Source organism: Rhopilema esculentum, chromosome 11 (assembly GCF_057945365.1).
Source record: "Rhopilema esculentum isolate cy_ngs chromosome 11, ASM5794536v1, whole genome shotgun sequence".
Lineage (NCBI taxonomy): Eukaryota > Metazoa > Cnidaria > Scyphozoa > Rhizostomeae > Rhizostomatidae > Rhopilema > Rhopilema esculentum.
The window spans coordinates 6,367,672-6,385,464 of record NC_142825.1 but is presented as its reverse complement, the minus strand read 5'-3'; the positions used below and the strand labels follow the sequence as shown (position 1 = coordinate 6,385,464).

The 17,793-nt window shown below is 36.9% G+C and overlaps 1 protein-coding gene across 1 annotated transcript in view; it reads right to left on the bottom strand.

The window, feature by feature from the left end:
• Nucleotides 1-17,793, bottom strand: part of LOC135693340 (patatin-like phospholipase domain-containing protein 7) — a 39,084-nt gene that overhangs the window by 4,761 nt on the left and 16,530 nt on the right. The window contains exons 12-36 of the mRNA XM_065211783.2: nt 12,495-12,581; nt 11,590-11,951; nt 10,763-11,039; nt 10,267-10,344; nt 9,608-9,673; nt 9,239-9,372; nt 8,907-9,038; nt 8,220-8,343; nt 7,582-7,631; nt 7,347-7,410; nt 6,855-6,945; nt 6,394-6,498; nt 5,944-6,007; nt 5,398-5,512; nt 4,717-4,773; nt 4,262-4,402; nt 3,941-3,988; nt 3,778-3,812; nt 3,320-3,397; nt 3,156-3,199; nt 2,312-2,424; nt 1,897-1,960; nt 1,415-1,467; nt 1,229-1,298; nt 781-897 (exon numbers count right to left, since the gene is read on the bottom strand). Coding sequence (XP_065067855.2) covers nt 781-897; nt 1,229-1,298; nt 1,415-1,467; nt 1,897-1,960; nt 2,312-2,424; nt 3,156-3,199; nt 3,320-3,397; nt 3,778-3,812; nt 3,941-3,988; nt 4,262-4,402; nt 4,717-4,773; nt 5,398-5,512; nt 5,944-6,007; nt 6,394-6,498; nt 6,855-6,945; nt 7,347-7,410; nt 7,582-7,631; nt 8,220-8,343; nt 8,907-9,038; nt 9,239-9,372; nt 9,608-9,673; nt 10,267-10,344; nt 10,763-11,039; nt 11,590-11,951; nt 12,495-12,581 — 2,569 coding nt within the window. The remainder of the gene's footprint in view (nt 1-780; nt 898-1,228; nt 1,299-1,414; nt 1,468-1,896; nt 1,961-2,311; nt 2,425-3,155; nt 3,200-3,319; nt 3,398-3,777; nt 3,813-3,940; nt 3,989-4,261; nt 4,403-4,716; nt 4,774-5,397; nt 5,513-5,943; nt 6,008-6,393; nt 6,499-6,854; nt 6,946-7,346; nt 7,411-7,581; nt 7,632-8,219; nt 8,344-8,906; nt 9,039-9,238; nt 9,373-9,607; nt 9,674-10,266; nt 10,345-10,762; nt 11,040-11,589; nt 11,952-12,494; nt 12,582-17,793) is intronic.

Genomic DNA, 17,793 nt, shown 5'->3' with positions numbered 1-17,793 from the left:
CACAGAATTAGAGCCCTTTTTCTTAATGACTTGAACTTTCATTAGTACAAGACTACTGGCAACAGGCGCATTACTCAACGTAATAATTGCTAAGTTTGAAGAACACTGGTTTGAAGTGAATACATAAGAGTGCAAAGCGAAATTTTTGCCAAGAAAGCGCAGAGCTCTAAAGCCAGATAGCAAGCATAAGGGCGTCACTAATACAGACTCATTTTTATTGTTTTCATTTGAATATTCTAAGAGTACTGCACTGGTCAATCATACAAAATTAAAATATAGCAACGTTGTGATGGGAAAAGGGAAGCAACGTTTTACAATTGTGAAAATCATTTGTAGGCATTGCAAAATCTTTCGCAAAGACTTTTTTGTTTTATGTGTTACATCCTTACTGTGGCATTACAGTGGAATGATTATCATCTTATTTTTATAAATTATCAAAATCTTATTGTATATAAGACCAGTTGTTCAGCAGAGCCAATCTAGGAACTGAACTTCATACATAAATATTCGATAAATCATAAAATATTGCTCCAAAATCGTGTATCATATGAACATAAGAGAATTTTTTAGATATTACATCTTCACTGTATTTCTAAGTTTAATCGTGTGTTGGAGTCAACGAGCAGCTCACTGATTATCTTCCTGAAATCACCCAGATAAGAATCGAACAGAAACATTTACAAAAATTTGACAACCTTTTATAACACCCTTCGAAAAACGCATAAATTCGCTTGAATAGCTATAGCACAACAAGCTAAAATCCACAAACTTGAAGATTACCTGGAAGATTATTAACGTAGCCACCATCCAACAAAAGATTACCATCAGTGGGATCACAGAGTGGTGGTAGGTAGCCTGCTAGACTCATGCTAGCCCGGACATATCGCCAAATGGAACCTGGAACACAATGTCAACAAAGTAGACCACTTACATGTCTTGTGTGCACTGCATGAAGGGAACGGAGCGATGGAATTTCATTTAAACAGAGTTCATCTAGTCTTTATATCAACAGTCCTAAATTTAATGGATAATGATCAAATGGCATTTATTTCTCGTTCGTGGCTTTAATCTGTAGGGATCTTAAGAGAAAAACGGAACACATAAACATATCATACTAGATTGCTGATTTGAGCCAATCATCCTGCAACAAAACCAGTCCATTGTTGTATTCATAAAAAGCATTAACACATCGACACATTAACTATCAAGTCAAAATGGTTCAAAATACCGGTTTGATGCACCCTCATCCTTGAGTTGGTAATGTCTGTCGTGATACAAAAATATGGCAGAAGCATATCCTAAAGAGGGAAAAGAAAAATTACAAAGATATACAGCATGGAAAATGAAAACATACAAGAAATAAATAAAAATTAAGTTGTGTATTAACCAAATGATTTATTTGGAATTTCCGTACCTCCATGAGTCGTTCTCCAAATGTGTCTGATATCTCCTTATTGAAACTTTTGCCTTGAGGAAAACATAAAAGCATAAACCTATGGGTTTTTACACAAACCATGATAAATATTTAAAACGTACAGAAAACGATGACTTTGCTTAGGTGTAGGTCCATTCTATATTGCATAAGAACCGAAAGATTACCAGATGTCATGGCCACTTATTCCACTGCCAAAATGATATAGCAATTAAAAATTTAATACCACTTGCTAGACAAGAAGTTATAAAACGTAAGAAGTTGTTTTCAGAGAAATTCTTGATGAAATTGAAATAGTTCAGATTTAAATTGGGTGCCTGATGCCATTAAATAAGTTTCTAGCCTCAAATCAATCTGCTTTTATATCATACTTAATGCCTATTAATTCCAGTTTTAAAACTAGAAATATTGTACATCTTTTTATGCGATGTGGACAAGTTACCTGCTAGTGCATGACTTCTTACCTGAGAAAAGTGACGTGTGAGGGTATGTTAGATCAAACAATTTGGCAGTTATCGACGACATGATCTAGAAGTGAAAAATATAATCACCCTGAAAGGACTACATCAATGTAGCAATGTACGGCTTACAAGAAGCATTGTCTCTGTGCAAGAATTGGCATATCACGTTGCTTATTAAAAGGTTTGTTGAGTAAGTTAGAATTCTTTTAAGAAGTGAAATTCTTTGAGATTCTTAAGGATAAATCTCTATACTAAAAATTATCTGTTAGAAAGCTAAGAACAGATGTAAATCCACAATTTGAAATTACAATTGCATTGCTTCTTAATACAACCCCCTACCAGTATACAGAAAGCAACATGCACATGCCTCTGTTATATTGATAGTTAAGAAATATCAAATGTCAAAGGGATTTCTTACTTTTGCCGTACTGCGAGATCTCTGTATCAGTTTGAACGAAGATGCATCTTCTGCATAAAGAGCTCCGATAAAGGCACCCATGCTTGTACCTCCCACCATGTCGATAGGAATACCTAAAAAGAAATTTCTCGGTGACACAAATTTTTAGCGCCAATAATTAGTAATAAAAGTTTACATGAAACAAAGTTATAATTATTCATACACGCAATAGAAAAGAAATTAGTAGATTTTTGGCATTAGAAAAATGTACCAGAGGTTGATTACTAAGAAATGTTGATCAAATCCAATGAAAGATTCATAATTTAGCTAATAATCTTTATATTACATTTATGAGTTAACAAGAGCGACTACTTTTCAGACTACTTTTTGGAACCAGAATGCAAAACATGAAAAGGGAAGATACCGAAGGCGATATAGAAAAATAGCAAAGATGCATTGAAAAAAATGATTATGAAAATGTAAGTATCGAGAAAGGTAATACTGATTTGTAAATATATAAATAATGAATGATGTGTGTTTAAATCAAATTACACCGCTACTGTGTAGACAGAAGGAGTTCCATTGACTCTATTTGCAACATTTTCCAAAGGCAAGTGACACTGATTAGGCAGCCTTGACTGTCACGTGCTTACATTTCTGATTGGCCTATCACGATCCACAGCTGGGTATGCATATTTCTTAGCTTAATACTTTCGATAATTATTTTGACGCTTAATACACTGGAGACTCAATGCAGATTGCTTGAAGCTTGATTCCTAGAATTGTCATTAGATATTGAATTTATAGGCTGAGATTATAAATCTAAGCTTGTAATGCTGGTAACTAATCTACTAATTTCACTTACCAGCCTCTTCAAGGGACTTGATGATTCCAACATGTGCAAATCCTCTGCAATACGATCAGACGTATGTTATTTAAAGGAGATACATTCTTAATCGATGTTAATGCTGAAATGACTAAAAGGGAAGTACAGGAACATACATCAACAAACACTTCTGCGTATCTTACCTGGCACCTCCTCCGCCCAATACAAGGCCAATTGATGTACCAGTCAACCTTCTTGCAAGTCGAGCGAAATCAGATGTCCTAGATTGAAAAACTCTTAGCTTTTTCATTTTATACAAACATCTAGTTAATTGTTTATTTCTAATTCACAAACATTCTAAAGAGAGCTTTAAAAACTTTTGAAAAAAAATGGCAATATACAAAAACATATCCTCGACGTATTCGAGAAACAGTGCATCTATCCTTTGCCGTCTATCTTTCCATATTCAGATGAGTTCATCACATTTTTCAGATTCCATATTCAGATGAGATTCAGATGATAATAATGAGTTCATCACATTTTTGTTTTTAAGGGACCTGGTTACCTTATTATTTCACATAGCATAAATATTATGTTCTTTGCAAGTTTATTTGTGAAAATTACTTCCTTCTTAATTTGAATCAAAGCTGCAACAGCTTACCTAGCCGGTATTTCGTAGTTCGCATCTTGGGCATACTGAAAACAAAGTTGGGAGTATAATGTAGCTTAAGTTACTGTGGTAAGTTAAAAGAATTGAAACTTATCAATTGTAGTGAAATAAGGTTCTGATCTGAAATTTCGATGGTAGAATTTAACAGACAAACCCTTTGAGCCAAATTGCGTCGGCTGAACACTTTCTTTGGGCAGCGTACCTACAAGGATAAAATAAAATAAGGCCAGTGAAAGATTAACTGCAGTTAACATATTTTTATGAGATGGGAAGACTCTTGGTGGGGCAGCCACTTGATAAAGCTTGAGCAAATAATTTTACCATCTGTTTGGAAAGAGAAGACAGAGAAATCTAAACAGCCTGAGTGCTATCCTCAAACTCTAACAGGATATTCAATTATCTGTATCAATTCACACTGAACATGGATACATTGAAACGTAAAAAGAAATAATAAAGGGGTAGATTTTGTTCTTACATGATGATGTGCTGAGATCCAGCCCCTGGCATTGAGCCACTCGACAGTTCCTGCAGGTTTCTCAAAGTTATCTTCTCGATAAAGGATTATTAAATCCTTCTGTGCTCTTACAGACGTCATTCTTTCCAACTCGGCTTCAAGCTAAAAAAAGAAAACAATCTTCCACATGCGTCTTAGGGATACGAAAGAAAATCTAGAAAAGGCTATACTTCCTTATGAATAAAACTTAATTACCACATAGATAAATTCTTCTAAAAATATGTCAATCGTATCTTTCCGGTAATCCCTTTCATCATAAAAGACACATCTTCATATCTTTCAACTTGATTTCTATCTTCGTACCTTGGGACATTCTTTTCAAGAAAACGCTATATAACAACATGATTTTACTTTTCATCAAAATAAATTATCTTAATACACGTCTAGAATATTTATTTCCAGTATTCGATACTCACCACTCCAACAGAATGCGGATCTCCATCATCAAGACAAACAATGAGGATTGCATCTGCCTAAAAAGATTTCCAGCTATGATGATTAATTGTTATAGACAATAAGCAAGAGTGGATTCAAATGAAAATGAAACGAAATTACTGATGGCATTATCAGCTGATTTTACGTTGTTGGATGCGCAGCCTACTGCGGGGTGTGAGAGTAATGGGCGTAGCCGTAGTCATCTTGCAGACTTTTTGCTTCATCCCATGACAAATGTTAAAACACACTCGTATCGAGTACATTTTCATCAATTTTTAGATGAATTATATGGAGCATATTTAAACAAGAAGGGGGGGGGGGCATTTATCAACACACCGCCTGGCGCCACTAATATCGGAATCTACCGAGACTTAGCTAACATAATGCCCAATAAGAGGGGCAGACAATATAAGCAACTTTTACTATATATTTCTTCGAGATAAGAGGTTTTTTTATTTAAACGAGTTCGACATAAGGGATATCTGTATGTCTGAATGCTTAGAAATAATCAGTAAAATTATGACAAAATTATAAAATAGTGCTCGTTATAGTTTGCTAAAAGGCTACATACAGTAAATGACAGTGTACTCACTATTCGTCTCAAGGCAGTGATTATATAAATAAAAATGAGAGCCAAAGAAATGTTGGAAAAAGTTAATTACCTGTCTGATACATCTTTTGGTCCATTCAGACATCCAAGAATCACTTTGGTACACAACAATTCGATGGATCTCTTCTTGCTGTCCCAGCCAATTTGATAAATAGTACTCGTGCAAACTGAAATAAGAGAGAAACAACATCTGCCATAACTGTAGCGTAGGGAAAATGGTGCTATAAATTGTTTTAGTATACCATTAGCAACACCTCAAAACCCCTTGATAAAAAGAACAGACCAAGTCAGAGGGACATACCACCACAGATAATTGTGTAACATTTGCAAATCTAAGCATTATTCAATGAAAATCCCACACACTAGATAAAAAAACGTAAAGCACATTCAGAATACATAAAGAAGTAAAAGATGTGATAGCACTCGAACTAGATTCTCCAAACTAAAGATTTTTGTAAAATTGCTAGCTTGCTAAGCATATTGTCACCAGGTACTTTACATTACGAGTAAAATAAACCTTGAATTTGGCTGCTAATTTATCATTCTATTCATAGAAATAAGCGAATATATGTATATATGGTTTCATGATTCAACGTACTTGTCAAGAGCTGCAACACCAAGTCTTCTCTTTATCAAATCACTCGTCAAGAGGAGCGTTGGTCCTACAAATTACAAATATTGGGTAAGTTTTTGAACCTAGATCATTTTAGTTTGCAGTGAGTAGTAACTACATCAAAATCACTATATGACACATTGAATCTTTATTGATTTGAAAATCAACTTAAAGACTTGAAAGACAGCAACTTGTAATTACATCTTGAAAGATAATAATTACCCAAAAGACGAAAACTGGTAAAATTATTTGAATTAACTAGACACAAAGAGCAGGGTGAAGTTCAAGCTTAATGGAAAGTGTTACCCTCAGAAAACAGATCATTATAAAACTATAACCTGTAAAGAAAAAACAACACCATATTTATACATAATACACCATAATTGTATATAATTCATAGCAATTATTCTGGATCATACTGGTTGTATTACATACCTATTTCATTCAATGCCAGGCTAAGCTCAAATGCAAAATTTGAGTACGGGACATTGCTAGAGGCTGGTATCACAGCAACTGTGCCAAGATTGGTACTTATTCTCTCTGAAATGGACAATGGAAGTTACTCTTCAAAACAAAAGGCTCAAAGTTTAATGACATGTTAGCGATGGCAGTGTACGCAAGTGTAACAATGTATGTTCTCATTTACGAGCAATCATGCCAGTGCATTTAGCACTGTTTATATTCGCTCCATGACCTTCGTTCAATTGTTTTCCAGCACAAGAATTTATATGACATGTACTACACATCCTAAATACTTGAAAAAGGATGAGTAAGCTCTGTTTTCAAATTCAATAAGCAGAGAGCATTTTTGATATTGAGGTGATTGCATATTACAAAAGTTCACAATTGGCGTTCAGGAAGCAGGTCTGTTATTTTAAAAACGACAACTAGCATACCAAGCTGAGGGTCTGACATCTTTGGTAACAGAGACTTCTTGAAAGTTCCCATCATGCGATCGCCCAAAAGATGAATAAGACGCGTCACAACCTGCAACCATAAGCAAATAACAAGACAATAGCAATTAATCATTCACAATATTCATAAAAAAGCGTTCACAAACATAAAGTCTATCAGTAAGCGCCAATTCAATTTAATGGCAAGTAAGTAATGAAATAAAATACATTGCTTTAAAAAATCATAATAGCAAATTTAAAAGGACATCCTTTCAAAGATTCTAATCGGACAAAATTTTTTGCATCATTTAGAAATGCGCAGCAGGAGAACCCTATTCTAACTTTTCTATCTTCAATTTAGAGTTAATTAAGATCTAGAAAATACTGAAGAGTTTTAGATTTAAGGCTTTAAATCATTGCTCAAGATTTAACGGGACCCATGATTATAAGAAAGGACATATTCAAAGCTGAGTCTGGAATGAAAATCTAATTTACCTGAGGATATTGCAGCTTAATTGTGTTGAGAAGCCCATCTGGAATTTTCGCTAGCTCTGTATCCCTGAAGCAATGAATGCATAGTTGTAACAAAAACAAAAGGCAAAATAAAGTTTTGATATATTAAAAAAGCGATCAATATTATGATATTATATGAAACAATATGATCGAATATGATACGATATAATACCGTATAATATTATATAATATAAAAGGATGGACGGTAATTACGTACCTGACAGCAAGGACATCGCTTACTCTTGCAGATTCTGTCAATACTTCAACCTTATTAGAATACAGGAGAAGCTATTAAAGAAATATCCACAAAGGATGCAAAAATGACGATCAATTTTTTTATCCTTATTCTTATCCAGTAAATTCATATGAATATGAAATTATTTGCTAATAGGGAACGATTCAGCTAAAGAACCTTTTTCTAAAGCACAACAAGATAAACAGCCAAAGGACAAGGTCATTAAGTGGAGCAGCCAAAAGCAACTTTTCCATATTCATTATTCACATCTTTTCAAAATTTTTTTATCGTTATAATGTTATAATCAGTAACAGAATAAAAGCCATCTGGATTTTTTCGCATTGTAGCTGTGCTACAAAATGGGAATATAGGTGCAAGAAGGAACCCGCTGTAATTTTTCAACATTTTTCCTCAACATGTAAACGACTATCGATCCCAATCAAATCTTGCCCATTAAAAATTCAAAAAATGAGTCATTTTGCATTTTTCATCGATGAAGAAAAACAGATAACCTCACTTGCTTAATATTCACAAAAAATTCAACTCTACAGAACTTTGTAACCCTCTTTGTGAGTAAGATTATGCTGCGAGTGCTACGAAAAAAACGGTTTTGCACTTACCAATCCAACGAATTCACCTCGGCCATATTCATCTCCGAGCTGCTTTTTGCCATCTTGCGTAACATAAACAGACCTTAATCGACCATTCAGTATTATGTAAACACTATCGGCGTGGTCACCTTGCCTGAAAACAAAGTAGTTCATTTCTTATATTATGGTTATATAAATTGAAATGACTAATAGCTCTGTAGATGAAATTTGTTTAAGACATAAGAGAGAAATTAAAAGCGAGGTTATCAAATACAAGCAGTTCTTGAAAGCAGAAAAGCTGTGGCATGCCTCACAACCATTACGAATATTGAATGCCTTTGCGATAAATGTTGAATATTTATGTCAAAATTTGGAATTGACAACCGACTAAGAAAACTACGAGGCATAAAAATGTGACTAAAATTCACAGGAGGCGGTGCTCTTATTAAAAACTCTACAAAATCTCGAAAAACTCGTACACGTGACCATGTACGTACAACTTTATACAACTTAAGTCTGACAAAGATGCCATTTTATCCCTTTTAACATCGACTTGCATCCCTTCTATATCTTTTCACGTTAGATTCAAGGAACACTACCTATGAAATTATTTAATACTGTTAAGAAAATATTTGATACTGAGAAATATATTAGTATCTTTAAGTAGGTGTCTACCTATTCCCTTCAGAAGGATCCTACGTGGTGATTATATCGTACCTGTATAAGGACTTCCCTGCATCAATCATCATCCAGTCCAAAGCAAAATCAATGTTTCGTACAAAGGAAGAAAGTCTCTTGATGGTGTCATATGCGACAGGCAGAACACTGTTTGGATGTTCTTTCATCAGGCTGGTGAAGAAAAATCGTGAAGAAATTTAGGTTAAGCTGCAACATTCAAATTACAAAAAAACTTTAATTAAGAAAACTCTAGTCCACATAGAGAAGACAATCTACGATTTGCAAGTCTTCACTAACAAATAACATCATGTTTGCTTTTGAGATATAAAATATCTATGTATGATGCAACTAGAGGCAAAATGAATTTCTACCTATAAAAGTCAATTTTGCTGACAATTATTATGAAGCTCTTCTTCTCTGCTCTTATCGTGAAGAAGGACGGTTCACCAGTCAGAAGTGCAAGAGAGCCAACAAATTCACCAGGTACAGCAGAATACAAGGACTCCTGGAGATAAAGAAATATCAAACTTTCATTCATTCAAAGTACAGCGTTGCAGCAAAACAAATTTGCAATTTTGCGAAAGAAAAAATATGTACTAAATTTGTTTGAAAATATATAGTTTATAAGATACAGTATTTAGAGAGCAACTTGATGTCCGCCAAAAGGTATACATCATATTAATGAACCACAAAAAAGGGACAATCAACATCTATGCGCTAGGATTTTACAAGGGACAAACCTCTCCTTCTTCGGTCTTTTGTATTACTCTAAGTGAACCTTGAACCAAAAAATACAGGCTGCAGCTCTAGGATAAAAAATAATGTCAAAAATTTGATTTTGGAAACGGCCACTGATATTTGTCATAATTGAGAATAAGAATTCAGAATAGGGAAATATGACAATTTCAGAACAAAATCCTTCGCATGTTTAAAGAGATGCTCTAGCAAAATGAAGCTGATAATGCTATTTGAACTTTTGACTAAAATCACAAGCAATTGTAAAGCAAAAATCTTAACAAAAAGAAGGATTTCCGTAAATTTAAGACATGGATGCACCAAGTGACAAAGGTTTCCCATACTTTTCATAAAAAGTGCAAACCAAGAAAAAACACAAAGAACGCTGTTACATTTTATAACCATTAATAACCAGACTGTAACCTCAGAAAACGTCTTCTACAAAAAGTAGATCTCACTAAAACCCCAGCAGAATTTCACTTGTTCTGTGCAAAAAACTCTATTTTCTGAAAATACTAACTTTTCCAGCCGTATACAGTGGTTGTGAAGAGGGGGCCGGGGCAAGGGGCAATGCCCCACTTTTCACAGTTGAAAAGTGACGAAATTCTATTCCTTGTTATTGTCTTATGGGTCTTCGGTACTAAATGCCAGTAAAAAGATTCACCTTATCGCCTTGGCGAACAAGGGCACTTCCAAATGGGATGCATGCTAGATTGAGCATAGCTTCCAGCTCTGTCGAATCCTGTGTTTAAAAAATTATATAAAATCAGCTGACATTGAATGCCAAGGATATTGTGAATTGAAATATGAATAAATCTTGTCACAAAGAACTCAAGATGGCTGACTATGTGACGAAAATTAACGGTAAATCGTTTATTGTAGATTCATCCTTTAACGTATCTGTAGATTCATCCGCAAGATGTCAGTGGAGGCAAAATAATGTTAACGGAGTAGATGTTAAAGGAGATTCAGCAAAAAGCAGGGCAACGAGTGGGATGTTCCTGAGAAGGTTCTAGCAACAAAGAGGCCTGGTTACTGTTCCCCTGGTTGACGTGAAATATTTTTGCATCTTTATGCATCAAGAGTTTCAAGGAGGAGGAAAATATTTTCAATAATTCTCAATAAAACAGATATCAGTGCAAAGAAACGGCTCAAATGACCTCTAAACCAAAAATTTTAACCAAATCTTTCAAAGCAGCCTCCTTCATGATTCGTTCATCCGCTTCTGACACTGGCAAGAATCTCGGAGAATCGTCCTGCGCAGAGGATGGTGGGTGAGACGGAAATTGAAATGTGATGTCAGAATCTGAAGCAGGGCTGCTTTCGGGAGAGCCAACATGAAAAACGCCGTCTGATGATGCAATGATATTAATACCAGCCCTTCCGCAAGCCACCTCAAAATCAGATGGAGATGCACCCGATTCGATGCTTGTTGACCTGTAATAGAAAAAGCTGTGAATGCAAATCTTATTCAGTTGGATAATTTAAACATAGCTGTTAATCGAGTAGCAATATAGAACCGTTCTCTTCTATACACCAAACAGCGTATACTGAAATTAATTTGAATCAGTCCATTCATTCATTGATTAGAAGTTGGCAAATGAATTGTTGCTGTAGTTGCCAACTAAGACCAACTATTATGAAAATATATACAATATACCATTAGAAAAATACAGGATATAGAAGTATAGAAAAACTTATACCAGGATGAAATATGTCATAAATTACGTAGTTGCACGCTTGTCATTTATGGGCAGTAATAAGTCTTCTAAACATCTGAAGGGAGTAAGAATTCTCTTGATCTGGTACTAGTGGCTCCCATATTTTTCCAAACATGTCTGACCGTTTCGATTCTACTAAAGTGCTAAACCCAGGTGAAAATCTACTAACAAACATAATAATTTTGATTCTTGATATCCAACTTAATTCAATTGAACGCGTTGCTCCTTAGAGTGTCTCCAAAGCATATTATGATCCAATGACGTACCTAAGGCTTAAAACCGAAGAGCGTCTTCTGTCTTTTTGGTTTGCGTTGAATCTTTCTGATGACCGAGTCCTTTTGATCTTCTGTGGAGTATCTAGTGGCTTTTCTGAAGTTTCTGAATTCTCTCCAATCACAGATACGGAATTGGTGAAACTAACTGTTCTTCGTATTGGCTTCTCCCCGTCTTCATCGCCTTCTATCTTCTCATAAATTTCGTCAATACGATTCACAGACCTTTTGCTTGGCGACTTACTTGGTGAACTGTTCAGCTCCTTGCCCCTCTGTTCTTTCTGGCTTATTCTGGATCCAGCATCATTAAGAGAATACACTGAAAGTGCCTTGAGCTCTGCTGATACTTTCTGATTCTATAAGATTTACACAATATTACTACCAATAATGTTTATTTTCATAAATATAAATCGCATACGCTCTTACACTCCTTTGCTCCCTATCAAACAAAATGTTGCATACAGTACAAAGAAAATTCAATATGGGTTGTATATGAAACATCGTCCGGTTTATCATGTTTGACTTGCAAGAATGCTTGTTATGCAATGTATAGACTTGCTTCTATCACCCTAAAGCATCAATATTCTCAGGTCATGCAGCTCCAAACATATCAATATAAATTGATTTCTATTGCCTCAAGTACCATGCCCTTGCCTCAACAGCACATCAGAAATTTCTGACATTAAACAATAACTGAGGCAGGGGTGGCGGCAGAAGCTCTAAAATGAAGGGGTTAGCAACTCTAATAGGTAGGGGGGGGGGCAAAAATTTGTTGTTATACAGTGAAAATTCGATGCAGCTAACCAGCTTTTCCTCGACAAAAAGACATTTTCTTCTTGTTTCAAGACACTCAAGACAATATTATAGGTGTTGTCATAAATGGAACATGAAAAACATACTGAAGAATTGCTGATCAGTTCGCTCTTTAGGCCAAGAAATCTGTTCAAAGCTTGAAAGGTGACTTGTTGTAAACGAACCATGATTATCTAAAATAAAAATAAAAGTTTTCGTAAAATTATCATAGAAACTTCATTTGTAAATACTGTTATAATTGACAACTAAAAAATTAAATGTTTCATAGCTGAGTTTTTAATCAACCACTGAATTCTTTGCAAGAAATTTTAGCAAGAATTTTCAGCATCAATCTGTTCACCAATTTCTATCTCGATAAATCATCTTTGAGTACAGGTCAGAAGAGTACTGATTTAATAAGCATAGCCAAAGACACCTAACACAGCGTAGCAACAAATGACACCCAGCAAGTGGAAGATACCCTTGTTGGAAAAATATAGATAATTCAAGGAAAATGTATCAGATATAATATATGTGTATTAAATCATTTAATGAATCCCCTAATTAAATGTGTGCACTTTAAGGTGAGTACTTTTTAATGCAGTAACATCGGTTCGTTTTAAAACAACAGCGGAGGCAAATTTAATTAATTACTTGTAGGTACCTAAAAGGCGCCTGCAAAGAGGTAGCCAATAATAAATAACTCAGGATCATGAAACTAGATAAGTAAACATAAGTTATTCCAAAATCGTTAATTAGGGCGGAAGGTACGCAAAAATTAGGCAGAAGCAACAATGTTTGATCATTAGGATGAACTATATAAATTAATTATCATGTTAACAAGCAAATATCCAAATAATCAGCAGGCCTCTATTAAAAATTCAACATCTGGCGCCATTATTGAAGATTTATCAAATTTATTTAACTACGATACCGCGTGCAAAAAACTTGGTGCTTACATTCAAGCGATATATCAGTTTACCTTGAAAAATGCCGGGGATATTATTCAAATCTTTCATGCTTTTCTAGGCGTTCATTCGATGGCATGTATCAGGCATGTATCTACTCTCGTTTTTTGTACATTGCTTCAAAACATCATATTTAGTAAAATAATTTTGCAATATTTATCATGGCTTTAATTCAAGGATAGCAAAAGGCTAGCTCTAAGCTGTATCACGTTAGAACGAAGCTGGGAAATTAATAGACTTAGCGATGTTTTTTGTGTCTGTTATCTCGTTGTTCTTTAACATAACGACATAGCTTAAAAGCAGGGATGTAGTGGTAGTGGGGCTCAGGGGGGGGGGGCGCAACCCTCCTTGTTAAAATTTTCGAAAAAGGTGGGGGAGAGGTTCAGCCCCCTTCATCGTCTGTGCTTGGATACAGCCAATAATTATATAATGCTAAGAAGGCTGTGAAGAATTGTTACTTCGCCACAATTCAGCTATTGACGACTAAACCAGAAAAGGAAAAGAGAAACAACTGACAGATTTAAACGCATTGCAAGCTTTATATGCATGAAAATGAACACAAGTTTTGACATATATAGATAGAAAATTTTTGAATGAGTTCTTACTGAGTTAGTTTAGTGAAAGTGTTGTATAGACAGTTTTTGCAGCATTTAAAAATGCCTGAATCAACAACCGGTTGCTATCATTTGACTCTGTCCTTTTATATTCGATGAACTACACTCTCTTTTTTAAGAATAATAAAAATCTTTCCAACACTGGATGTTCTTATTATTTGGATAATTTTAGGCTCGGGTATTCTTAAAATTGTTTTCATTTCAAAATTGATTTTTCTATATCTGCAAACTATGAATACTTTCCAAGGCCACTGAAGAACAGCTTTGCATAACATTTTTTGTAGCACTATTCGTTAGCTTGTCAGGTCAGGTAATGCCTGCTACTGGTAACATGTAAACCAGTACCACCTGTTCCATGGTCGGGTTGTCGGCGACTAAACCGGCTCCCCCACTTGTTTACTTTGGTAACCTTGTGAGGAGGGTGTGTGGACACCCAGCAGGACTAAAAACAAGACCTGTCGAAGGGCGGATGAGCTCCCAGCGAGCCAACGGCCATCCATACCTGGAGAGGAGATTGGCGCCACCAGGTTTTTATGCCAACCGTTTCACCCATGAACATGCACAACCAAACTTCAACCACACTGGATCGGTCGGGGCCCAGGATAAAAACGGCCGCGCTGTCTTCTGGGGTCGACAGGGGAGGCAGTGGAAAATGGACTACTGTTAACAATCGGACTTTGAGAGAACCTTTTGCCATTGGTACATGGAACGTTAGATCGTTGTCTCAAGATGGAAAGATCGAGTTACTTGCAATGGAGTTGGACAACATAAGATGGAACATAGTTGGCATCTCAGAAATGCGATGGACAGGAGCTGGTGAATACACTACAGAAGAAGGACACAAAGTGTGGTACTGCGGACAAGAAAAGAAGAAACAACATGGTGTCGGCTTCATTGTGGACAAACGAACTGCAAAGAGCATCCTAGAGTGTACCCCAGTCTCGGAAAGACTCATTTCGATAAGAGTGGCGAGCAAACCATTCAACATGACGATAATCCAAGATGACCAGATTATTGAGGAGTTCTATGATGATCTCGAGAGACTGATGAAGAAGACGCCGAAGAAAGACGTCCTAATCATACTCGGTGATTGGAACGCACAAATTGGTGAGAATGCAAACCATCTGGCAGCCGGAAAATTCGGTTATGGCGAGACTTCAGAAAGAGGCATGAAACTCCTTGATTTTGCTGAATCACACCAAATGGTAGTGGCTAACACACTTCACAGACACAAGGCATCTAGACGGATAACGTGGCACGCACCTGACGGAGTCACGAAGAAGCAAATAGACTACATCCTGATACCGAAACGTTTCCAGTCCAGTGTGAACAAAGCGCGAACCCGAACAATGAAAAAACCGGACATTGGCAGTGACCATGACCTGGTAATGACAACCTTCAAGCTGAAACTGTCTACAAAGAACAGAAGAAGGAACGACAGAGTCGTATTTGACCTGGACAAACTGAAAGATAACACCACCAAAGCTAAATTCCAGAGCGAACTCACATCGAAGTTTGCTCCGTTGATGCTGATACAAGCAGAGGAACAACAACCACAAGCACTATGCGATAAGTTCACAACTGGCATAACAGAAACGGCGAAGTCCATCCTCGGAAAACGAAGAAAAACCAGACGACCATGGATCACCAAAGAAGTCTTAGAAAGCTGCGATAGAAGACGAGAGCTGAGGCGCAAGAAAAATGAGGGGAAGGAGCAGCTAGAAGAATACAGGGAAGCGAACAAGACAGTGCGAAGGCTCCTAAGAAAGGCTAAAGAAGAGTGGGCTGAAGAACAGGCCAATCTAGTAGAGAGCAGCTTCGAAAGTAACAATGCAAGAAAGGTGTTCAAAACTATCAAAAACTTGACAGAGCGGCGTGCCAAGCAAATCAACATCATTGAAGACAAAGAAGGTAAACTTCTGACAAGTAGCAGTGACATTGCGAATAGATGGAAAGAGTACTGCGAGGAGCTCTATAACTTCAAGGATGATGTGGATAGGACGGTACTGGAGGAAGATGTTGTGACGGAAGAAGATCATGAAGGCGAGATCCTGAGAGCAGAAGTAGAGCTCGCAGTGAGGAGTCTGAAAACCAACAAGAGTCCTGGAGCAGACAATGTCAATGCCGAACTAATTCAATGTGGAGGAGAAGACACCGTGAAGATCCTGCACATGCTGTGCAATCTCATTTTCAGAAGTGGTGTTTGGCCGACACAATGGACCGAATCCATCCTCATACCCATCCCCAAGAAGATGAACAGCAGGAAATGCAGCGACTTCAGAACGATAAGCCTAATCAGCCACGCTTCAAAAGTATTACTAAAAATCATCCAAGGAAGAATAACACCAAGAGTTGAGGAAGTGCTGAGCGAGATGCAGGCTGGCTTCAGAAAGGACCGAAGCACCACGGACCAAATCACCAATCTTCGGCTCTTATGCGAGAAAACAAGGAACCATCAAAGAGTAATATGTCACAACTTCATCGACTTTAAAAAACGTTTGATCGGGTGTGGCATGAAGCGCTGTGGCACACGATGAGGAAGTTCAATATCGGTGAACAAATCACGAAGACAATCATGAGTCTGTACGAGCAAGCAACGACCAAAGTGTTGACCGGAGAAGAATTCAGCGAATGGTTCAGAGCGACTGTCGGAGTACGACAAGGGTGTATCCTGTCACCGACGTTGTTCAATCTGTTCCTTGAACGAATCATGGTAGAAGCGATCGAAGAGCTAGACGATACTGGAGTGAGCTGTGGAGGACTGAAAGTAACCAATCTTCGCTTCGCAGACGACATCGACCTGATTGGAAAGAATGAAGAAGAACTGCAGGATCTAACCAACAGACTGCATGACACCTCACAAAGATTTGGAATGGAAATTAGCAAGGAGAAGAGCAAGACAATGGTCACAGGGAACGGAGAAGATAACATCCAACTGGAAATAGTCATCGGTGATGGGAAACTTGAACAGGTCAAGAGTTTCAAGTACTTGGGAGCAACCATCACGGAAAATGGAAACTCGAACCAAGAAATCAGGAATAGAATTGGAGCTGCAACAAGTGCTATGGCTAGGCTGAACTCAATGTGGGGACTACAAGGCATTAGCCTGAAAAATCGCATGAAAATCACAAAGGCAGTTGCTTGGGCGACACTCTTATACGGATGTGAAAGCTGGACAATGAACAAGAAGAGCATGGAAAAGCTGAAGGCCTTCGAGATGAAATCTTACCGAAGGATGATGAAAATAAGCTGGCAGGAGAGGAAAACGAATGAATTTGTCTGGAATAAAGTGACGGAGACGTTGGGCGGCAGGCCGGAATCAATTACAGAGACAGTCAAAAAGAGGAAGCTGAAGTACTTTGGACACCAGATGAGGAAACCAACAGCGATGACAAAGACATTGATCCAAGGGAAAGTTGAGGGCGCAAGGGAAAGAGGCAGACCAAGAAGGCAATGGGAAGACGACATCAAGGAGTGGACTGGAGAGGGATTGCGAACTATCAAGAATGGCGATGGATAGGGAGAAGTGGCGGAGCTCTGTGCATGGTTGGGCGCACCCACGGCCTACATAGGCTTAGGCGCAGAAGATTCGTTAGCTGATAAAACCGCCCTGTTTTGTTAACACGAGAGAAGATGTTTCAATTTTAATCAAGCCAATGGGTCATTATTATTTATTAAAAAAATATTATTTATTAAAAAAAAGTTCATCCTTATCGATGCCGTGAATATTTTAGATGCATTTCTGGTCATTCTTAGAATGTCATATCTTAAAATTTGTCTCTTTCACTAAGGCTTTCATTAAACCCCTGAGCAATATAAACATT